Here is a 24,659-nt window from a genome sequence, read left to right as displayed (position 1 = left end):
AAAAAAAACTTAATAACATGATGGAGAGTATTCATATGCATTGTAAGCTCCATCACATGGAAATAGGACAATAACATAAATGGGGAACATGAAAGAATGATAGGAAGTGTCAAGCTATAAACATTTTCATTTCATTTTATAAAGTATAACAAAAGTTTGAACTTTAGACAAACTTAAATTTTTGGGTGAAAGTTCATTGGTTACTGACATTCCATTAAACCACCACGTGTACTGTATGATGTTCGATCTTGGACCGACAGGCTAAGCCATCTCACTATAAATATTGTATGGATCGATATTGGTTTGCTAGTAATTTTATTATCCTCACCAAGAGAGACTAATCTAATTATCGGAGCTAATGGTGCAACCGTATCCCCACACCAGCATGTGTAGCTTTTGATATTTAGCACATTTGTCCAATACCTTCTCGATTACTTAACAAGACTCCTAAAATTATTTCTTTTACTCTGGCACCTTTGGCCGGAGTAATACTAGGAAATATACCACATATGTGAAGCTTAATTTTTATTATTATTAGGTTTACCTCACATATAATACATGAATATGTTTGCAATACGCACCTACTAAGCAAACGAGTAGATACTGGACAACTGAACCTTCAGACGAGGCTAAAATTTATAGGAAAACTTTACATTGTATAAAAAGATTTGGTCGAAAATTTTAGAAAAAAAAAAAAAATCACACTTTATAGGATCAAATTTACGGATAAACAAGATGATGGAAGGAAGATATAAGAATATATATAAAACAACTAAATTAATAAATTATTTATAAAATTTAATTAACAGATATATTTCATATGAGATAAAATTATAATTGCCGTAAGTATTTGAAGTTTATTACGAGGCTTACCGTGTTCTCCACAACTATGCAATATAAACATACGTATGCTTTCTTTTAGAAAAACAAAAAGAAAATATCATAAAACAAAAATTAGACATTTTTAAAATAGATATTGTTTAAAGTTAGATAAAAAGTTTGATTTTAATAATTAATAAGGGCAAAAATATGTCATTTTTGTAAGGATGAGAGTATAAGTAATTCAACTATTAATAAAGCACATATTAGACTATTTTACAAAATTCTAGGACGAAGTTGATCTTTTTGCTTTTCTAAAGTGTCCCTTGGTCGGTAACTAGTCTAGAGCGACGGCCAGCGGCCAACTGCTTCAACTTGTGATTCCGATTGGGGTTTAACCGAATCCAACAGTAAAAAAGAATTAACCATAATATATCCAAGTATGAATTCTTATAAACTTTTTTTTATTTTTATATATATAATATTATATTTTTTTCGGTACATTATAAACTTTTATTTTACATCTACTACTACTAGTATTACACAACGCAGCTATTTCAGGAAACCTTCCTCCGCTTTTTGAAAACTTCTCACCATAATATTATCATTATTATTATTTCTTTCAAAAACTTCAAAACTTTTCAAATCTCTCTCTCTCTATCCGGTCGTCACGCGTCCATCGGAGTAAAAACCCTAGCGATTTCAACACATATTCTCACCGTTTTTACTTCTCTTTGACTCAGATCCTCACTCATTCTTTGCTCGAATCTAGGGTTTTTTCACTTTTCAACTCCGATCTGTGACGATCGCGTTGTGTCGTTGATTTTTGAAGACAGTAAAAATGGAGGCGATCGAGGAATTGGCACAGCTATCAGATTCGATGAAGCAAGCTGCGTCTTTGCTTGCCGACGAAGATGTGGATGAAACTTCTTCCAAACGGCCGTCCACTTTTCTCAATGTCGTTGCTATCGGTGGCACTGTAAGTTGTTTAAGTCATTAGATTTGCTAGTTGGTGCGTGCTGATTCGATCTGTGAAACTTGCTGTTTTGTGATTCGTATTACTCTCCGATGATCTAGGGTTGAATTAAAACAATTGGATTTCAGCTAAGAGTTAGTTGATAATAAACTCGAAAAGAAGTACTATTGGCAGTTGAGATTGCAATTTTTTCGAGGGAACTTTTACTATTAGTTGACTAGTGTAGGATCTAATGTATGAAGTTGATATTATCTGTCTATTATGCTGGCCTTTTTCGTGTTTTGTTTCAATTTGGTTTTGTAGATGCTTGCTTCAGTTTATTGTCAGCAAATGTTGCATCAAATAAGCTGAAATAATTCAATAACAAGGTGACTGACAATTTCTCTGAAAAAAATTCTTTTACAGTTATTGTACGATCAAAGATGTACATATGTGTACAGATAACGTTCTAACTATCCTGTCTGTGAATCAAGTGGAGAATTGGTTCAGCCTGTGAAAGGGTGTACAATTAGCTTGACCATAGATTTAGAATAATGTCTACCTTTCTACTGTTTTATATACAGTCGCTACTAAAAGCAATTATTCTATCACATATAGCGATAATGTGATGCGAGTTCAGTAGTTGCGGAGCCAGAAATTTTTATTATGGGATTTAAAAAATGTAAAAATTTCACAATATAGGTAAATATGAGCCATGAAGATGTATATGAACATAATTTATCCCATTAATATGAACATCATTGATCCCATTTCAAAAGAGATGAAAAAAATGGCGAAACTTCATAAAATTTGGTAGAACCTCTTGGTAGTCCATTTTGTTTGAATGTCGTTCATCATAATATATATTCACTTATTCCTCGATATAAAAGCGGAAGAAAATATTTAAATAGTCCCAGAATGGAACTTTGCAATGTTTCATGGCTTCCTTATTTCATTCAATCAAGTTGGAAGATATTTTGGATAATCTCTGGTGGATGTTGATTGATATAAATTATTCTTGACTTGACAAGGTATACTCTGTTGAGCTGCTTGTCTAGTGCATTAGTCATTTGATTGAGTTGTGAGATTGACGATGTGGATGATATTATTGAATATCTGTCCATTAAAAGAAAGTCTTTTTTGTGATAGGGATATTACTGTCTGTATAGCTGCTTACTCTTGTTTATTCCATCATGATCTTTTGTGCATGAGGTGTTAATACAGACATTGCTCTCTCAATTGTTGTGAAGATATGGATGCATTAAGCTGTGCAAACTTTTACAGGGTGCAGGTAAATCAGCTGTACTGAACAGTCTAGTTGGACATCCTGCTTTGGTATGGTTTTCTCCCTGTGAAATTAGAATGCTATTTTTCACATCTTATTTTGCCCTGTTAACTCCTAATCCCAAGTTTCGAAACAAAGTGCTTTTGATGCCTAATACGATCTATATATTTGCAGCCAACAGGGGAAGGTGGTGCTACTCGTGCCCCCATATGCATCGATCTAAAACGAGACAGTTCGTTGAGCAGTAAGTCAATCGTTTTGCAGATCGACAGTAAATCACAGCCAGTGTCTGCAAGTAAGTTTCTTAGTGATCTTGTGGGTTTATGAGGAAGGGTAGTCTTTTACATGAATGAGAAGCTGACCCCTGAAGCAAGAGAATGGTAATCTACCAGTTGTGTCTTTTAAATAGATTAACATTTCTTGTTTCATCTCCACAGGTGCTCTTCGACATTCTTTACAGGATAGACTTAGCAAAATTTCAAGCAAGAGTCGTGATGAAATATATTTGAAGCTACGAACAAGCACGGGTAAGAAACTTACTTGGAGACACTTGTAAACCTACATATACTGGGTTCCTTGCTTTCCTTTGACTTACCTATTCTTTTTACTGCATACAGCTCCACCATTGAAGCTGATTGATTTGCCTGGGGTTGACAAGGGAAATCTTGATGATTCATTGGTGAGTATTTTAACAAATATGATGGTCAAATTTGTCAGATAGCTTAGACTTCATACTTACCGACTATCTTTCGAAACAGACTGAATATGTTGAGCACAATGATGCCATATTGCTGGTCGTAATATCTGCTGCTCAGGCACCTGAAGTTGCTTCTTGTAAAGCTATCAGAATTGCCAAGGAGTATGATAGTGAATGTAGGTCTATCTATCCCAGATTGTTTTGTCTTTCAGAAATAAGAAAGAGTGAAATGGATATTGTCTATTTGTAAGGCCTGCGTACACACTACCCTCCCCAGACCCCACTTGTGGGATTTCACTGGGTTTGTTGTTGTTGTAGACCATAATCACAGTGTGTTTTATATGTGAAACTCTACACATGTTTGCTTTATTTCTGTTCCATTAGGTACTAGAACTGTCGGTGTTATTAGCAAGATAGATCAAGCAGTTTCAGAGCCAAAAGTGCTTGCGGCTGTTCAAGCTCTTTTGTCGGGTCAAGGACCACGAAGTACAGCTGATATCCCCTGGGTTGCCTTGATTGGTCAATCTGTTTCCATAGCTTCTGCCCAGTCTGGAAGTGTTGGATCTGATAACTCATTGGAGACTGCATGGCGAGCTGAGAGTGAAAGTTTAAAATCTATTTTGACAGGAGCTCCTCAAAGTAAGCTTGGTAGGTTAGCATTGGTCGAGACCCTTGCTCACCAGATACGCAATAGAATGAAAGTCAGACTTCCGAATCTGCTTTCCGGGTAATCTCACCTACTTAAATGCCTCTATTGATATTTCACGAAGATCTAACAATCCATTTCACTGTTTTTCTTTGTCAGCAGAAGCAATTGATTGTGAAAAATTTGTGTTAATCTCTTTGTTTTACCTACACCATAATTTCGAATCAAACCGATTTATTTTCTAGTAGAATTTTGTCTAATTTGGAGCTAAAATTATCTTATCTTTTTCGAAATACCCGCAAATCATACTTTTATTGTTATTTCTAAAACTGGAAAAAACTATTGTGCTAGTAGATAAATGCTTGAAAAGTAAGGTGAGCCACTTATTTTTTGAGCAATCAGGAAATAAGGTGATAACGAGGATCTGATGGTAGTGTGGGATTTGATTGTTCAGAGAATAAGATAGGTTCTTTTAAGAAAGGTCTGGATAATTTACATTGTCAAATTAAATAAATCTAGGTTTTTTTTACTTACCTTCCTACTAATATTTGATATGATTGGTGACGCGATGCCCTTTACAAGAACCTTTTTATTTTTTTTGTAAAACTATCACAGTGATTGGATTTGTTCCAATTCCTCCATCCATAGAATGCCCTTATTAATCAAACTTTCTCTCTCGAATCTAGGTGAATATTGGCGTTTTCTGATCGTTATGCTTATTTATGTAATTTATTGGCCCTTTATTTTTCCTTAATTGATGTCAAGTTGTCAACTAATGACTCTAGATGTTTTGAAGATAGATTTAGTTCTGAACAGAAGATCAAGGTGAATTGTATATTCTTGTTTCACTTTTGGTGTATAGAAGCCCTTGTAGAAGATGTAGAGTCTATAGTTGAATCATTGGGGCCTTGTAGCTACCACGAGACTAGGTTTTTGCTCTTTTTTGGGGGTCATGTAACTTTGTTTTTCTCTTAGCACAATCTTTGTGATAAGGGTTACTTTATCTTATTTATAAATATGTTACCTTCTCAATTTTTTTTTAATTTAAAATTATTGTGCCATCTATTTACTCATACTTGGGAGTTCGCTGCTTCAGGCTTCAGGGGAAATCTCAAGTTGTACAGGATGAGTTGGTTAGGCTTGGGGAGCAAATGGTTAATAGTGCTGAAGGTACCAAAGCCTTAGCACTTGAGCTTTGCCGTGAATTTGAGGATAAGTTTCTGCAGCATATCACTGGCGGCGAGGTGGGTAAAATATAAGAGAACTCTTAATTTTCTTATTCAGTCTTTGGAATTGCAAATACCCAATGTTTTGATACTACTTTTTGGTTGTAGTTTCTCGTTGTTTCGCAACTAGCTTTTATTTATGAAGGTTCCTGCAAAGAAATTTGGTGATACCCTTGCTGAGAGAAAAGTACATTCCTTATGTTCTTCAATATATTGTGCTTATAAAGACTGTTGAAAATTGTGTACCTAATCCGTGCAGTTCAAAAATATATCAACACTGAGGAATGTGAGATATCCATATAGATTTACTGTTGGATTGGGAAAAGGTTCCTTAGTAGATATGGTAGCGATGTTCATGCTCTAATTATATTTTTTTACATGTATTTTTTGAGTTCTCTTCTTTCTGTTTGTCTCTTTGTTTAATTGTTTTCTTTCTGTTGCTCATCCTATGTTTTCTGTGTGTTGCATTATTTATCATATATGGACTTTGTTTAATATGTTGTCCTACGTTGCCCATCACACCATGGTTTGCGCTGTAAGGTGTCTTTTTGACTAATCAAAACCAAAAAGAAAGAAAAAGGAAAGAAAAGAGGTGGCCGTTTGATATATTTGTTAAAGCATATCTGGTATGTAGTTAGGGTTCTTAAATTCTTCACTATGCATTCAGATTTTAGAACTCTTTCATTTCTTTCAGGGTGATGGATGGAAAGTGGTTGCAAGTTTCGAAGGGAACTTTCCTAATAGGATAAAGCAGCTCCCCTTAGATAGACATTTTGACATAAACAATGTCAAGCGGGTATTTGTTCTCCATCACAATAGTTTTCAATAATGTGCATTTTTTTCTGTATTGTCAACTGCTAGTTTGTTCTTTGTTTATTTGATAATTGTTTTTGCTTGCCACCAGATTGTGTTAGAAGCCGATGGTTATCAACCTTACCTGATTTCTCCGGAGAAAGGTTTGAGGTCTTTGATAAAAGGTGTTCTAGAGCTTGCAAAAGAACCTTCACGCCTTTGTGTTGATGAGGTAAATTCTGATTGTTTCAGCTCTTGATTTTGGTTAGTCTTTTGTTTTTGTTCATTGTTCTTCATGTTCCTTGTATCCTTCTGTTAATATATGTAAATTTGCTTCAATGCATTAGCATAGAGTGTTGTCAGTACATTCACTGACAGTGGAATCATATTACCTTCAAAATTGAACTTGTTCAAGTGTTTAAAATACAAGTATCGGTGTTTTCATAAGATATTGCTTCAACTCAAAATATGTGACCTGAGACCTGTTTTAAAAAATTCATAGTCTTGTTTTCTTTAGCATAATCATGTGTACTTGGTCTTGGTCTCAATCTAACTTTTATCGTTATGCAGTATGACAGAGTGTCAAAGCGTATATTTGCCCAGAATAGGTGGCAACTTCTTTTTTTTCTTTGCCTTTTTGAGTTATCCTGATGTTTGATTCTTACTTTGTGAGCCTGGTTGTTTTTAATAACGGTGGCGTCTGGGCTAGCTTGCTCACACCTAGCGACTAATTACTTGAGATACATGCTACCTCCCACTAGCAACTGGTACCAGGTAACTCTGTCCTCCAAGGTTTGGATAGACGGAAGAGATCGCCTAGTGTTTTTGCCTTCGCTGGAATTTGAACCTGAAACTTTATTGTTCTCAACCCACTTCGTTGACCATTAGGCCACACTCTTCTTGAGTGCTTGTGAGCTTGGTATACTAATAGTATAATTTATTGTTATTCAATGAAAATATGAAATATATGATCTTTACACTTTAGAACTATTGAAGTGAAAAAGAATATCATTTGCAATTTAAAATGATATTCAACAACTACTACGCCTCAATCTCAAACTACTTGTGTTTGACCCTTTCAAAAATATATTATTGCTTCTAAAATATTGAAGTGGGAAGTTATGGGTACACAAATGATACACCTTTGTTTCAAATTGGAGGGTTGTCGATTTCAGTGTCAAGGATGCAATGTTACATATTTTTGGTAAATACGGACAATTTTAAATGATTAATATAAAAAAAGGGGACACGAGCTGTTGGTAGCCTTGGTGGGTATCAAGAGGGATAGAGGTAGGCCTAAGAAGTCTTGGGGAGAGATGATTAGGCGGGACTTGGCGCAACTTAAGTTTACTGAGGACATGACCCTGAGGACATGACCCTGAGGACATGACCCTTGATAGGAGGGTGTGGAGGTCGAAGATTAGGTAGAAGGTTAGTCAGTAATCGAGCGTTTTCTTTTGTCTTCCTCGGTTCGATAGCATTGGTGCTAGTATGATATCGTTTTATTCATAGATTGCTATTACTACCTATGTTTAACTAATATCTTGGCTTCGGTCTTCTTTTTATCTTGTTGTTGTTCTACTTGTTGCCATCACTTCTTTTTCATCCTTTCTTTAGCCGAGGGTCTATCAGAAAAGCTTCTCTGCCCTTCTGGCATAGGGGTAAGGCTGCGTACATCTTACTCTCCCTAGACCCCACTTGTGGGAACTCAATGGGTTTGTTGTTGTTGTTGGGACAAAAGCTGATGGTGTAAGACTAGCGATCAACAACTATCACCTGAGGGTCAGTGTTGGTATAACAAGATGCTACCAATATTTGGTATTTGAGTATCATGGATGATAACTTTGCTCACCTGTGGAACTAGAATGTAGAAAAGCATCTGCAACTGAGAACCATCTACCCGCATCTAAGTATTGGAGGTGTAACTATTTCTTGGGTGATGGTATCTGCCTAAAGTAAAATATCATGTAGGACTTGTAATATTGTTCATTCGGATGAATAATATTGTCTCTCTCGCTAAAAGATAAAAGAGTACATGGAAGAGGCTGTTAGATGGTCTCTTCTCGAATGACAACCTTTTTAATCCTTTACATTCTTCCTTTATTTTGGCATGGAGTCAGCCTTTGTGGTTGGCCTTGTAGGTTTCCTTCTTGGCTTCTGTGAGAGTTAATGGTGTGGAAACCTAGACTCTTGTGGTTTCAAGAGTTATGGAAGAAGTTGAGAGTTTTTTCTCCAGGATAGTGGAGCATAGAAGTTTAATTAAGAAATTGTTGGGATTCTTTTTCGACGGGGATATGAGGTGGGAGAAATGGTGCCTAGTTGATCTTTATTGTGCACAGTTCTGATTTCTGGCATTGAAATTTGACGTGGATGGGATTAAAAGTGGTACTTTTTGAGTGTTTTTTTTTGCTTTTTCCTTGTGTGCTAGTGGCTTTGATCATTGAGGGGAAAGAGAAAACAAATAGGAAGGATGACTTTAGGCTTCATACCAACAATGAAAGTAGTGGTGCATGTAGTTGGGTGGGCAAACATAAGTGTTGAAGGAAGATGGTAAATGAATTTTCCAATGCATAGGGCACCTTTCTGTATTTTGAGTAGTCAATGGACGGCGGTTGTGCAACCCATCTGCTTCTTTTAAGGCATGACGATTAGTGAGAGCCAGCCGTCGAGAACTCTGAATTCTTAAAAGTTTTTATCTGCCTTTTGGTACATGGTGGGCGTAGGATGCCAATGGGCCGATGAAAGAAGATGTTCATTTACAAGTGCGACTTCCTTGTGGCTATCCCAAAAAGAAATTGGTTCTCACTATGTAAATTTGAGGAATAGCCTCCTGATCTTGGTGCACCCACAAGGTCCCCGTTTGTATAGTTGATTGGGCGTCTTTTGTAGATAACTATAATCTTTGTGGTTTCTCTATTTTTTGGCACACTGCTTGTATATTGGAACATTCCTAAATCAATATACTGTCAAAATATTTGGGCTCTTCTAAATGGGTTGCGCTCTTGAGTTCCATTTCTGATAAATTTCTCTATCTAGCTATTCCAAGAGGAGAAGGAAAAATGGAAAAATGAAGAAGCAAGAGTAACCGCTAGGTTCTTATATTGTTGGATATTTTCCTGGGCTATCAGAGGTGTTTCTAGTTTTTCAAGCTATGCTGTTTTGTTCTAATTCTAACCCTCTATGTGAACCTTTACATAGGTGCACCGTGTACTTGTTGATCTTGTCTCCTCTGCTGCAAATGCCACACCTGGACTTGGACGATATCCTCCTTTCAAGAGAGAGGTAATGATGTCTAGCAACTCCAGATTTTCCTTTCTAGTTATTATGGGACACACATATAAATGTTTGTGGCAGCTATAATGACTTTCAATGAAAATATTTACTTGGTAAACCAGGTTGTAGCAATTGCTTCTGCTGCATTGGATGGGTTTAAAACTGATGCCAAGAAAATGGTAGTTGCCCTTGTCGACATGGAGCGAGCTTTTGTCCCCCCTCAACACTTCATCCGCTTGGTGCAGAGGAGGTATCCCTATCAAATACTTCTATAGCGTGTCTACATGTAATTTGTTTTGATTTTCTATCATGTTGGTCCCTGTATCTTAAGTTTCCTGTTATGTGATACCAGAGTTCATGATGATATATGAGACTATACTGTTGACATAGGATACTGTAATATCAGGAAAATTGATTGCAATAAGCAGGGAATATCATATTTTATGCTAAAAAATAAAAAAGCACTTTTGGTGTAGCTAATAGAGTTGGAATTCGGAAATAAGCTTCAATGGTTGGACGCATGTTGTTTGTGTTCTTGTTTTTGTTCAGATTCATCATCTTTTTGGTGCTCGGTTATTTGATGTGATTGACACTGCACTTCACTTTTTCTCTTGTTTAGAGGTTCTTGTTTCATGCAAATCAAAGTTTTAAATCTCTCAATGACAAATGATAAGCAGAGACATAAGAATGCATACCCTTCATTTATAATAGCCATTTGTGAACCTTCTTCAATCACAAGCAGCAATGTATACTTTTCTTCTGGCAAAAAATCATCTCTCGTTCTGCTTTTACTCCCTTTTGATTTCTGTATATGTCAGCTCAATGAGGCACGTGAGCCAATCTCAAAATGTGCAAAACATGTTGGTGTTGGTGCTTTGTAGCTACTAACAATTTTTATATGGCCAAATCCTGTTGCACAAATTATGTCTCGTGTGCGCTGAAAAGTTGGACGTGCAATTAATCTTTTTTATTTATTTGTTTGTTTGCATCTTTACCAATTGTTTGAGGGTCAACCTTTTCATGGCACTGCTTTTCTTCCCAGGGACCATTTGCTTTGCTTTTCTTGGGTTATCTTATCCAGTGTAGAGAGATATAACATTGGAGAAAAAAAGATTGTTGCTTCCAGTGTTATTTCCTAAAAATATCTCTCTTTTTTTGAAATTGCTGTATTTGTTGGTCTGGCTAGTGATAACTATAGCAGGTAAAAACATACTTATGTTTAACAAAATTAAAGCATTCTCACAATGTCTACTCGGCTCTTTTCCAGAATGGACAGACAGAGACGAGAGGATGAGCTAAAAAATCGGGGTTCGAAGAAGGCACATGAATCAGAGCAATCAATATTGAATAGGGTAATTAAGATTCTTTTTCTCAAATTATCTGCTTGAAACTATTATCTCATTGAACTCATTATGGTGTCTTGCAAAGGATTGCCTTAGGAACTTTACCTTTTTATTCTTTAAATTAGTTTGTTTTCTCCGTATGCATTTCTATGTTCTGTAATTATTCACTTAAGCTTATTAAATGTCTTTTCTGTACTGTCTTCTAAGTGTCCTTAATTGTTGATTTAGGCAACTAGTCCTCAAACTGGATCCCAGCAAGGTGGAGGAAGCTTGAAATCTATGAAAGAAAAACCCAGCCAGCAGGATAAGGACGCATCAGAAAGCTCAGCTTTGAAAACTGCAGGGCCTGAGGGAGAGATAACAGCCGGTATCCATTTCTGTAATTATATTTATTGTTTTAGGAATTTTGTTCCCTTTTAGATGAGAGTTATCATTAGTATGAATTTGCATAACTGGGGGCAAAACCTAAATATAATACATTTTGTAGTTGTCCCAATTTCTTTTGGTGTGAGTTCTCCATGTCTGCGTGTGGTGAGCTCACAAGTTATTCAGCAAATGAATGTGGATGTTTGTGCATTCTGTTCTTTCTAATTGTTGTTTGACCAGCTGCCAAGGTCAAAGGTGGATTTTCTTGGAACGTGTAACATTTGTTTCTTTAGTAGGTTAAAAACGATTTTGATACCATTAGAAGCCGTAATATTTAGTAATCTTGAAAAAATTAGTGGTTAATTGATCCTGACTTGTCTTCTAATTACCTTTAAAACTGTTATTTATCAATAGCTTTTATAACTGCCAGGTTTCTTATTGAAGAGAAGTGCCAAAACAAATGGGTGGAGTAAGCGATGGTTTGTTTTGAACGAGAAAACTGGAAAGGTCAGTAGGTGGCATGCTCAGCAATTTTTTACATGAATAGAGATAATTTGGCCTTCTACTACCAACTTGATATAAACTATCGACATTGTAAAATAATGTTATACCTAAAGTCTTGATAAAATTTACATCCTTTAACTGCAAAGACAAATATGTGGTGAATTTTGGATTTTTCTCTTCATCAAAAGAATATTTTAGAAACTTCATCAATAATTTAGGATTTTTCTCGTTCACCATAAGTAATTTAACCTAAAAGCAGGAACATTTACCTGAGGCATTAACTTTGTCACTATTATGTTCCCTTTTTGAGCATTTCAGTCATATTGGGTGTTCTCTTAAAGAAAGTTTGAACCTGTAGTTAATTTCTGTGCGAACTATGCATAAATAAAGTTTTGGTGATACCTCTAATGTCAAATCTCTTTTCAGCTTGGATACACAAAGAAACAAGAAGAACGTCATTTTCGTGGTGTCATAACATTGGAGGTATGTTGTGTCTTTGATTTGCAATATGGGCTAAGGCTTAAACTTAATTATATTTTTCGGCTTTTTCTTAAATGCAAATTATATTAATTGAATGTCAGAATGGGCATAACTATACAGAATCTGCCAGAAATACATGCGCAAAATTATGGATAGTCAAGGCCATTATGGATACTTGAGCAACGTATTGAATAAACAAGACCATTTTTGAGTTATATCATGAATCTTCACTCCTTTCCCTTGGCTATGGTTCACATGCAAAAGTTTGTTGAATTTCTTTCCAGTGGGGTTAATGAAACAGCATATCCTCGAACTTTCGGCCTTAGGAACCTACCTCAACCCTTTGCCTTATGATTACTTTTTATAAAGCTCTTCTCTGTTCCTTCTAAGTGCTTCCCTTTTTGTTTGAACTCATTAAAAATAGCCTCTCATAATTTGCTTCCCTTTTATATAAGCTCATCAAAGTTTCTCACAGTCATTCAGCGTCCCAAATAGGCACCACTCTTTAAGGTTTGCAACATTGACTCTTTCTAGACTGCCTCCATTTTCATGACCTAATTGTCAGTGATTGCAGTTGGTTTTCTTACTGCAGTCTTTGTTCACTTGTAATTTGATGGGATCACACACTATGATTTGGCATCACACTCAATAATTTGGCATGAACTTCTAGCAGCTGTATCATCATTTCTACCACTGTTTTGGATTATATATTCCTGTGCTCCTAATGCTTATACTGCTTCTGTGTAAAAGGCCTGTATATCGAACCTGTACTACAATAACATGGTCATTTGATACACAGGAATGTAATCTGGAAGAAGTTCCTGAAGAAGAAGAATCTCCGGCGCCTGCCAAAAGTTCCAAGGACAAAAAGGCAAATGGGCCTGATGTTGCAAAAGCACCCAATCTTGTATTTAAAATAACGAGCCGGGTTCCATATAAAACTGTTTTAAAGGGTATACATCTCTGGAATCCTTTGCTACCTTCCTGTGGTTTGTTTTGTTATTTAAATAACCCAGAAGAAAAAATTTAATTGGTTGCAGCACACAGCGCTGTTATCTTGAAGGCCGAGAGTGTGGCTGATAAGATGGAGTGGTTAAATAAATTGAAAACTGTCATCAGCTCTAAAGGCGGTCAAGTTAAGGGTGAATCTGGGCCGCCTATCCGACATAGTCTTTCAGATGGATCTCTTGTAAGCAACTATACATTGGTTTCACTTGTTATGCAAATAATGATTTTCCGGAAAAGGGCCCTTCAGCAAATAATTATCCTTATATAACTTTTTCTTTGTGATCTTCATGTTTTTGTACTCTTTCTGATAGTTGTATTTCAAGTCTCCTGTTGTGGTTTTCTTAAGCTGTGAACTAATTTCCCTAACCAATTGTTTTTAGTTTACTAATTTTGCTGCTTGTTTTAGGAAACAATGACTAGAAGACCGGTCGATCCCGAAGAAGAACTTCGATGGATGGCTCAAGAAGTGCGTGGTTATGTTGAAGCTGTTCTAAACAGCCTTGCAGCCAATGTGCCAAAAGTCGGTCTTAATCTTGCATGTCCTCTACACTTCTCTTTGTTCTTTCGTGTAAAGCCCCATCTCACATGGTGCATTGTTTATTTGGTTTCAGGCAGTTGTTCTCTGCCAAGTGGAGAAGGCCAAAGAAGACATGCTTACTAAATTATATAGTTCTATCAGGTAAACAGTCCAAAATTTCCTTGCGGATTCTGTGTCTCAACATCTTTCATCTGCTGTGGCATGTTGTATTTGCTTGTGTGACAGGAAGGGTGCAGTTGCATATGATCCTAAGATTATGGCCATCATCCAAAGGACCACTTGCAACTGTACTTTTCTTCAACAATTTGAACAGCCATCTTTCTGAAAAAATTTCAAAGTCACGTAGAACTTATTTTCCTACTTCAGTACAAATTTTCTTTTTAATTAGTTACACACAGCAAAGTTTCTATTCTTTTTTCAATAAATTGGTAGAAGGAGATATAGACATTCAATTTGGCCAAAAGGAGTTGTAACATGGGAACCTGCAGTTACTGCAAGCATCTGTGTATTAAGCCATCATCCTTAGAGACAATTTTTGTTTGTTTCTTCTGGGTTTAATATATTGAATAGTTCATTTTGTTGGTATTCACCTGGGTTAAATGTGTTGATATTGTTTGACTTATCGGAATGTAGTGCCCAAAGTACTGCAAAGATTGAAGAGCTGCTCCAGGAGGACCAGAATGTAAAACGAAGGAGAGAGCGCATCCAGAAACAATCTTCTCTTCTTTCTAAGCTTACTAGACAACTCAGTATCCATGACAATAGAGCAGCTGCTGCTGCCAGTTACGCAAATGGTGAAGCAGGTAATCATCCCTTATAGGTTGCTCATTTGTTTTCCTTGTCCGAGGACAAATGAAGTCCCACTAGTTTTATTTGTTTTATTACTTTCTTTGGGTTCGAGTGAAAATGTTAATTATCTGTTAAATTAGTTGAAACAAACTTCCCATGTACTTTTGAAAGCATTATGCTTCTTAAAGTATTTCTATGATTGCTGATTGGTCTTAGTAGCTAATACTTCATGTTCAGCTGGTTTCCAGTTAGTTCCTGGCTAGCTTTAAGTGTCTCCCTGTCTGGATTCTGTTACACTATAACTGCAATCAAAGACTTTTTGCAGCATGATTTGGGGTAAATTGATGCAGGTGGTTAATAGCGCCACCTCTTTTTTATGTCCTCTCCCTGAAACCCGTGGATGCCATATCGGGTGTTGACTTGTTCTTTCATTTCTGCAGGTTTTGATTTGTGAAAGACCATATTCTTGTCTTGTTGAGGTCTTTTAGATTTTGCACTTCTCAAATTCATAATTTGCGCTTTATTTCTGCAGAAAGTAGCCCAACAGCATCAGGCCCGTCATCTGGTGATGATTGGAGATCTGCATTTGATGCTGCTGCAAATGGCCCTTCTAGTCTCTCTAGGTATGGGTCAGGTGGTAGCAGTCGCCGCTACAGTGAGCCTGCTGAAAATGGTAATGCAAATACACGCTCGAGTTCTGCTGGCCGTCGCACCCCTAACAGGTTGCCGCCTGGCCCACCACAGTCTGGATCCGGTTATAGATCATAAATTAGGTATTTTTGAGACTATTGATTCATATATTCTTGTTGGGGGTGGTTGCTTGTTCTTGTTCTTGTTCTTGTTCTTCACGGTGAGCTCCTTTCGATTTCGAGCATATGTTATACTAGTAGAATTGGTATACGCATCTTTGTAGATAGATGTTGCAATTAAAATGTCATCCTCCCCGTCTTTTTGTCCTGGTTGCTGGAGTTTGAATTAATACTAACAATGATTTTATTGAAAATTTCTTTGCCTCGGACATTTTCTTCAGTATTTCAAATGTATTGGTCGCTACTGTATGTAATGTTTCCATATAGTAATGAAGAAAGTATTTTGCTTTCTTTTTGTGCCATCTTACTAACGTAAAATCTTCTGCTCTTCCTTGCCAATACCTAAATTTATTCCTAGAAATTTTATTAGTCCCAAAGTTTCTGCTTGTCGTTCTTGCCTGGCATTGGATGCAGCAATATTGTTTCAATGAGCACTGAACCTGACACCTGCTTTTCAAACATTAGTTGGGTTTTCGAAATTGAATATTGTTGAAAATGGTATTCAATGTGTTTATGAAAAACCTATTAAGTTACCTGTGAAAAGTTACCGGTAACTCTGGAGTGTTCCCTAAAAATTTGGACACTCTTCAGACTTGATATTGATAGTGCGCTGGCAGAATGTCACGCTGAACTGAAATACACATATGGAAGGTAAAATGATTGGAGCACGTATTTCTTTAACAACTTTTAACATGATGAAAATTAGGGTGTGTTTGGTATAAAGAAAAATATTTTTCTGGAAAATATTTTCGTGAAAAATAAGTGGTTTTATTACTTACTTTTTCTTGTTTGGCTGGTGAGTGAAATGTTTTTCGAAAAATATCTTAGTGTTTGGTTAGAGAGCAAAAAATATGTTTTAGGAAAATAATTTTTTATGCTACTACCCCCTCCTCCCCCCTCTTCAAATACTCTATGTTTTTAGAACTTTGTTTCAAGAATTTAATTATTCTTTTAAAAAATTACACAAACCTAAGGAAACTAATGAGTAGTTTTATTTTTTTACATAAGAACGCTGAAATTTGAATTTCATTACTAAAAAGAAAGTACTTTTTTTGTTGAAAAAGAAAGTACTCTTTCTACGGTATGAAAATAAAGTACCAATTTTATTAAAATAAAATAAAATATATTTTTTACATCATGAAAAGAAAATACTTATTTTGTTGAAATGTAGGAAATACTTTTTCTACATCATTTTGTTAAAACGAAAGAAAATACTTTTTCTATATAATGAAAAGGAAGTACAGTCAAATTTCTCTATAACAGCATCCCTATATAACAACCATTCACTATAAAAGCCAAAATTTTTCTCAGAACCGATTTTAAGTTATATTTTACCTCTATAACAGCTTTTTACGTGTAACATCAACAACCATATTTATAGCAGGATACTCTTTGTAAAATTATCCATCTTTAACAACTATATAGAATCATTAAGATTATTAATAATAGTTTTAAAAATATGTTTCCATTAAGCAAAGTTTCTATCTTGTATAAGATATAAGATTTGAAGATTTGCACATGATATCTTTTCAATTGGACAAATTCAATGAAAATATTTAGATAAAAAATTTAAATGTTAAGCTCTTAGATTGTCTTCAAGAGAAAGCTATTGGATGCCGTTTTGCTGAAAATTTGGGCATGAATCTTCGTCAATTCAAGCGTTATATCGCTAGTAAGAATATAAAATCTACAAAACAAGCTACAATTACAAAGTTCTTCCATCAATCTTGAAAGAATTTATTTTTCTTAGGTAGCTTTAAAATATCTACCTTAAAGCTTAAATCTTTATACGTTTAGTTCTGAATTTATTAATAATGTATTAGCTTTTTTCAATATTTAACTAATGAAATATACATATTTGTGGGGTGGGTGGGGTGGGTGATGGATTGGTTGGGATGTGGAATAAGGTGAGGAAGGTTGAAAAAGAGTATCGAAAAATATTTTCCATTGATAGGAAAAATAATTTCCTCCAACTAAAGGAAAATGGGTTAATGAGATAAATATTTCCCAAAACATTTAAACCAACCAAACATGAAAAAATTGAAAAACACTTTTTGGAAATGTTAACCTTCATACCAAATACACTCTTAGTCTTGCGATTTTCAAGACTAATCTACTTGAAAAGTTTGTTGTACAAAATGAACCTTATGCTGTTTAAGTGTTTTTTGACAGAACACCTTAGTCCAAAGCATAGAGTTCTACGCGATTTGTTTTATTGAATAACAAAACAACATGAGGAAATTGAACCTAACCTAGAAAAAGGCTTACAAACTGAAATTGTTGATAAAACATTATCTCAAAATTAGAATAACATACAAACTCAAATTGAATATGATATAGGCATTGAATTATATCAATAACAGTTGATAAAAAAGTGATTATATACATTAGAATGCTTGGCTACAGACTTAGCTACTAGGATATTGTTTCATATAATTGGTTTAATTAAGTTTATTTTGGCTTACTACCATATACTCCATTGTCACCAGCAATAATCATTTTAAATTTGGATTTTGGATAAATAACTCTCTAAATAAGACCAATTCCCACTGTGTTATGTCGTAATCACATAATTATGATAAAAACAGAAAGAAAATGAAAAACTTAGCATTTATTGAACCCTGTCGCGAAATCTATAGAATGTAATCTATTGCAATTTGAATATTATTAAATAACTATCTAAAAACCCTCTGTCTTATCTCAAAATTATGACAAAACCAGAAATAAATTATACTCCCTCCGTTTCAAATTAGATGAGGTACTTTTCTTTTTAGTCTGTTCCAAAATAAATGACACAGTTTTAAATTTTGAAATAATTTAACTTTAAACTCTTCATTTTACCCATTTTACCCTTAATAAGAATTTTTGATAACCACACAAATATCATGACTCCACAAAGCTTTTACCCCTTAAGCTTTTAAGACCACAAATTTCAAAAGTCTTCTTTTTTCTTAAACTCCGTGCCGAGTCAAACTACCTCAGTGAGAAGAATAAATTACCCTACATATGTATAATACACAATGTGCTTTCCCTTAAAAGCGAAGATAAAACTCAGAGAAATCTGATTGCTTTTGGATAGTGAAATCAGATGGCTTCCATTTTACTAATGTAGATCCTGATTCTAATCCCTCTTCTATAACCAAAATTTATGTTCTCTATGTTGGCAATATTGTATTACTCCTAAATAGTTTTATTTTTATTCTAAGTGCTTCTCTGATTAATTAGATGTATTACTAGTAGATTAATTAGTTGGATAAGGTAAGTGAGGTTTGGGGAGGGTAGGATATACGACACCCCTTAGACCATGATGGCTCGCAACTGATGCTTGGCAAAAGCCTAGATTTATCATTCTAAAACTCCGAGAGAAATTATATTAATTCGTTATCATGGTTAAGTGAGTTTTATTAAGTGAAAACATGTATTAATTAATTATGATTAAGAGGGAGGAGTCAATTTATAAACACATATAACACATCTATTGGTTTGACATAAACACCATGCATGAATAAACTTTCGCCGTGATCGTGATTTTATGATTAAGTCATGGCACAAGAATCTCATGGGTAAATTAGGTGTTCATAGCTTCAAATTCGGTGAATAAGGTATCAAAATATATAGAAATAAGCACACACAAAAAGTTACAAAAATTCAATATATAATATATATACAACATTTTTTTTTACCTTAGCTACATAGTATAATTTCTTGCGAGAAGGTGCCAATTGACACCAAAGAGACACCCCTTAGACTATTGCGCAAAACCCTACTTTTTATCATTCTGAAACTCTGTTGATTGCTATATGGTCTTTTATTTTATTGCGTCACTGGACCAAATGCCAACTGAAAGAATGATATTTCAAAAAAAAATTACTGTCTCCATCTTATTTTATGTGGTAATATTTGATCGAGAGCAGAGTTTTGATTAAACAAGAAAATTAGACATGTTTTGATTCCAATGCAAATTCAAGACAATAAAGTAGGTACATTCGCATAAGTATAATATATTAATATTGGACAGTTATATGCTTTGATTCCTATATGCAAATTCAATAAAAGAATAGTGCTACAAAATTTTGCCTGAAAATTCATTAAAAAAATAAAGGCAAAACTCCCAACTCCTACAATCGTGTCAAAAATCTCGGGCCTTGGACATAACGGAGAGCCTGCTTGACCTAGGCTGAAAATCGTGCGTAGGCTTGAGATTATGATTATGATTATGATGATAGGAATTAGATTTAGATGGCCAAATAATGAAAGCAATAAGTTTCCTCTTTACCAATTCGCCATCTTCAACGGCTCCAATCCCAACGAGCGAATTCACCATCGCCGATCGCCGCATAATATTCAAATTCAATGTCGTCGTATTGATATGGCCATATTTGGGCTGATTTGAATTCTTGTGAAGGCTACAACGGAATGAACCTGGATGATTTGTCGGCGCACACATGCAATGTCGTTTCTTATTTTGTTGGCCACTATTCTGCTGTGGTTCACGGCGGTGAACGGAAATAGAACCGCCGGTTGACGTGGAAGAAAACGATGAAGAAGTTACTGGTCGGCGAAGATTGACCCGGTTTGGGGATGCGGGTCGGGTCAACAAACCAGAGCTTCGACAACTGGAGAAACCACTCGACCGATTCAGATTATGGGATTTGCATCGGTATGCCTCCATTGTTTTTGTTTAGTAAAAACTTAGAAAGATTGATGGGATATTTATAGAGAAATATTTGATGTTTGCTCCGATTCCGAAGTATTGAAGGAAATCCATATCAGTATAGGTTTCGGACTTCGGAGTTTATACCAGATTTTTTACGGCGAGTTCAATTTAAATTGTATGCATATATATATAGAGCAAATGTCTACTTTTACTTGTCGACCAGGCCCAAAATAGTAAGACGTGGACCACTCTGATAGGCGTCTACCAGGGCCATTCAACAAAACGAAACCAGTCTGCCATAAAACAAGTCATGAACATTTGCATAAATAGGATATTTTTATGTCACTATTGATTTTTTGACCCTGCTAATAAAAATTTCGAGAGAAAACCTAACCTTAAAATTTTAGAGCATGCTGGAAAGAATTTTAAAGAGGGAATTACACGCCTTATCACTTGGCCTAACAATCCATCTGAAAATGGCTCACGTTTGAAGCCCTTACCTAGTGTAGCGCAGATTGTACATAACTTGAAAATTATTTTTCACCAATTAGCCCACCCTCTTTTCATTGTTTTTTTCTTCATTCTTTATCATTCTTATTCTCCTTCAATTCTTCCAGATTCAAACCCGATAGCCACTATTTGGATGAAGAAGAAAAACAATACGTAAAAGAATTAGTTTTTTGGAGTCGTATTAAGATCATTTCTTTCATTGGAACGGGGAGAACTGTGTTTATTGTCATGCACTAGAGAGGTTCACTTAGTAGGTTGTTGGATCATCAAATTAGAAAGAAGGTATTGGCATGTTTCCGTCTTATCCTCATTCCACAAGTAATTTTAATCTCAATGGTTGATTAAAATTTTGAAAAATAAAAGTCAACCATTAAATGTCGTTCGAAGCTTCGATTTTCAGAAATTGGGATTTTTGATTTGTTAGTTGTTTGGATTGGGTATTGTCCCAATTGATTGAAATCATCAAGAGGAGTTCAAAACTTAAATTTGAAGTGATTTGGAGTAGATTTAAGCTAGATTTGAGTTAAATTTCAGAGAATGCCCAAGGAATAAGAAGAACCCGTGAAGCTCCATTGATAGAATTCATTTGTATAATAGTGTGAAATATTTGTATAAATAGTGTATAATAGTGTATAAACATCTCTCATACACTATTGTATATAAGGTTGATATATTATTTACAGGTATTTGGTGGTGTATAAAAGTGTATAAGCATCTCTAGCGAACTTTTTGTATATTTTCACTTGCAATTCTTGTTCAAAACTAGTCTAGATCTCCATCAAATGACTTTAAACTTTGTAAATAGCCTACTTAGACTATTTCTAATAAGTTCAAACAATACCCACTTCAAATTTCTCACTAAATTATATTCAAAATTTAATAAGATTAGCATTGAAGAAGATGAGATTTTAGGTTTCTCGTGTTTGTTTTTGTGTTTTTATAGTTGGGATAGGTATATATAAACTTGAGGAAAAAGAAGTAAAAACTCACGAATATTTTATGCTTGAAGATGTAGAGAATCAAAAAAGCGATTTTTTTTTCCCGACATGAGCTTATTGATATTTAGCTACACATTTACAAAATTGTTTGTAACTAGCTAAAATACTCCAAGGTCAGCTTATGAAGTGATTTATTATGGAATTCTTTTAATTTTAATACACGCTGGGGAGAATTTTTATTGAGCAAAATTTTAAGACACTTTAGGCTACTAAAATTTTTTAACATTGTAGCGACAAAATTTGATAGTTGTCAGAATTTCTGATGATTCAAAATTCTAGCAACCATCAGTAATATACTTAAAAAATTCAGGATAGTTGCTTGTTGGCTTCTTTTTATATCTCGAAATAATTAATCCACAATTTACCTCATACACTTAAAGGATAAAAGCAAAAGGAGTTTTTGCTCTTTCTAATTCAACGCTCCTTTTATAAGATTGAGAGCCAAGTTGATTGTTTTGGATGACCTCAATTGAAGTTCAATGTAAGGCAGGAAGGAAATCATATAGAATTTAATAGCCTCTGAAATAAAATTACACTTCCACCATCAAAAATCAATCCCCGTATTATTATATTTTTTTTATATATAAGAAAATAATAATAACAAAAGGAAGAACCAATTAAACATATCCTCAATGTACATCCATAGGCAGATCAAACAAGAAAAATGAAAATGCATGTAGCAACCAGGAAGGGCAGCCCAATGAACAAAGTATTCTGTATTCCGGGCAATAGTCGCACCTCTAATGGTGTGACGTAGACAGGTTTCCACATCTCAAATCTGTAACCACACGGAGACAACCGTACCTATTGCTCCAAGATTTCCCTTCTTAGCAACCAATCCGGAAAAAAAAAAGTTATTCTTAGGGAAATTATAATAAAGTGGAAAAACAAAAATAAATCTTGAAATACCTCTTAAATTTTAAGGACAAAAAGTTCTACCCAAACGTGCCTTATGACTAGGAATATTGAAGTGCCTAATCCTCCCCTCTTGTTCAACCAAATACCCTTCACAAAGAAAAGCCTTTGAAAATTGATCTTCAACAACTCTATCAACATCATGTACAAACACATCAGTTTCTCCATTTTCTTTATTCCTAGCAATCAAACCAGCCGTGTAAATTGCACTCATTCTACCTGGAGCTCCATCATGCCAACCAGTTGGTGCATCAACCATAATTAAATCCCAATCAATTTCCAATACTTCTTTTGGCAACCCCTTTAAAGCAAGTTGGCATTTGGAAAATCTTGGATCTGTTACTTTCTTGCAATCTTCATTGCTCATTCCAATTTCCATTAGTTCATCAGCTTGAGTTATTCTTGTATCATAGATAATATGGTGTGATTCAAGATTTGGTAATTGGCTTTGTATTTGCTCTATCCAAGATTTGTCTTCTTCAAGAAAAACTGTGCGGCCGTTGTGGTTAAGTGCTGTCCACATTAAACTGTCATGACCTAAGCCAAAGACCAAGAAATTGCAAGGGGATTTTTTTTCAAGAACTCTTAAGGAAACTGAGATTTCTTTGCTTGTTTGTTGTGGGGTTACATTTGAAGTTGCATAGTGGACTAAAGCATTTGCTAATGATGGGGAGATTTTGTTGCATGTTTGTGTTAAAGGACAAGCTATTGAAGAAGAGGAGGGCTTATCTTCAGTAGTTTCTTGATCTTCTGATGAGTTTGAAGGGTGAATTAAAGATGATGATTGAGTTTGCTGAGGAGAAGAAGGTGAAAAAGTTGATCTAAGTACTAAAAAGAGTAGAAAAACTAAGAAAAAAACAATGAGAATGAGCTTAAGATTAATGGGGCTTTGGCTTTTGGATCTCATCTTTTCTTTGGGAGAAGAATCCAGGATGAGAGTTAAAAAAAAGAAGAGAAAATAGGAGTTTTGGAGAGAAGGGGGTGAGGATTTTCAAGATTTTTGGTTTGGGAATTTGGAAGTGTAATATAAAATAGGAGTATGAAATATTTAAAATGGTAAGAAGAGTTCAAAGGGACTTATTATTAAAGAAAGGCTAAATGATTAATTTTAGTTTGTCATACCAGCTTCTAACTAATTAAGAAGGAAACTGACAATACATATAGAAAAGGAAGGTAGGAGCATACTATAAAATAAATATATATTTGATGTATATTTTAGTATTATATAGTTTGTTGCTACTTTTTTCCCCTTTTTTTTTCTTGAAATAGAATCCATCGAAAATGATCTTTCTACTTTTTCAAGGTAAGAGTAAGGTTTGCGTATATATTACGCTCCACAGACTTCATTTATAAGATTACGCGAGATTTATTTTTGTTGTTGTTTTTCATATAATACAGTAGCAATAATTTTACATGAACAGAGTTAAGAATTACTTAAGAACTTTGTATTCTAGGACCAGAGTTTCCATTTCCCTTAAAAAACTAAAACATACTATACTATTGTTTTCCCTTCAAATTGAAGAAAGTGAAAAGGGTTGATGGAGACAAGAAAGCTAATGATGTTACTGATTGTGCAAGACACAATTATAATACTAGTTTGGTAAGGATCTGTAGATAAAGAGTTTGTTTGTGTACTAAAAATATATACTTTTACTTAACCATTTTTTTTTGGAATAGTTGGCATAGTAGGTGATACTGTGAGATACTGATTTCCCATGTTATACTTTGACTTCAAAATAAAATAAATTTATTGTCATGTGGTTAGTACAGTATGTTCTTTCCTTTATCTATTTCTTTTTAATTGTCAAAAAGAATTTTAATTATTTAATTGACTAATATGTAAGTATGTTTTTTTTTATTGGGTGCATAGGAAACGCAAAGAGATAAGGAAAGAATTACGTTTTACTTTTATAAGAACTAGGACCCGTTTGGCAATAAATTGTCAAAATAAATTTGGATTTTATTTGGTAAACATATGTTTGGCCATAAATCTTGCCTACATTTTGGCAAAATTCCAAATCCCAAAACCAGCTCAATAGTTGGTTTTGA

The 24,659-nt window shown here is 34.7% G+C and overlaps 2 protein-coding genes across 3 annotated transcripts; one reads left to right on the top strand and one right to left on the bottom strand.

Moving 5' to 3' along the window:
• The first annotated feature begins 1,321 nt into the window (after positions 1-1,321).
• LOC107785713 (dynamin-2A) lies at positions 1,322-15,820 on the top strand. Its single transcript, XM_016607079.2, has 22 exons — positions 1,322-1,798; positions 3,059-3,109; positions 3,234-3,354; positions 3,497-3,586; positions 3,677-3,738; positions 3,818-3,932; positions 4,141-4,483; positions 5,499-5,646; positions 6,323-6,424; positions 6,533-6,652; positions 9,619-9,702; positions 9,816-9,943; positions 10,961-11,045; positions 11,265-11,403; positions 11,833-11,909; positions 12,333-12,389; positions 13,186-13,339; positions 13,427-13,575; positions 13,801-13,914; positions 14,006-14,073; positions 14,566-14,735; positions 15,254-15,820. The coding sequence occupies exons 1-22, from the start codon at positions 1,661-1,663 to the stop codon at positions 15,487-15,489; spliced, it is 2,751 nt and encodes a 916-aa protein (XP_016462565.1). The 5' UTR covers positions 1,322-1,660; the 3' UTR covers positions 15,490-15,820.
• A 6,419-nt stretch (positions 15,821-22,239) lies between these two features.
• LOC107785714 (glucuronoxylan 4-O-methyltransferase 3) lies at positions 22,240-23,684 on the bottom strand. 2 transcript variants are annotated; one of them, XM_075252528.1, is made up of 2 exons: positions 22,605-23,684; positions 22,240-22,521 (listed from the first exon to the last, which is right to left on the bottom strand). In XM_075252528.1, the coding sequence occupies exon 1, from the start codon at positions 23,515-23,517 to the stop codon at positions 22,615-22,617; it is 903 nt and encodes a 300-aa protein (XP_075108629.1). In that variant the 5' UTR covers positions 23,518-23,684; the 3' UTR covers positions 22,240-22,521; positions 22,605-22,614. The 2 variants fall into 2 exon arrangements, with proteins under 2 accessions (XP_075108629.1, XP_075108630.1); XM_075252529.1 differs by having other exon boundaries at positions 22,240-22,518.
• Positions 23,685-24,659: the final 975 nt, after the last annotated feature.

This window comes from Nicotiana tabacum, chromosome 4, assembly GCF_000715075.1.
Source record: "Nicotiana tabacum cultivar K326 chromosome 4, ASM71507v2, whole genome shotgun sequence".
NCBI lineage: Eukaryota > Viridiplantae > Streptophyta > Magnoliopsida > Solanales > Solanaceae > Nicotiana > Nicotiana tabacum.
Note: the sequence above shows the minus strand (reverse complement) of the source record. Positions and strands in the feature narration are given on the sequence as shown.

Coding starts and splice junctions, on each gene's coding strand:
- LOC107785713 (XM_016607079.2), top strand. CDS start 1,661: ATGGAGGCGATCGAGGAATTGGCACAGCTATCAGATTCGATGAAGCAA. Junction 3,587..3,676: donor GAAGCTACGAACAAGCACGG/GTAAGAAACTTA, acceptor TACTGCATACAG/CTCCACCATTGAAGCTGATT. Junction 13,915..14,005: donor TTGCAGCCAATGTGCCAAAA/GTCGGTCTTAAT, acceptor ATTTGGTTTCAG/GCAGTTGTTCTCTGCCAAGT.
- LOC107785714 (XM_075252528.1), bottom strand. CDS start 23,517: ATGAGATCCAAAAGCCAAAGCCCCATTAATCTTAAGCTCATTCTCATT.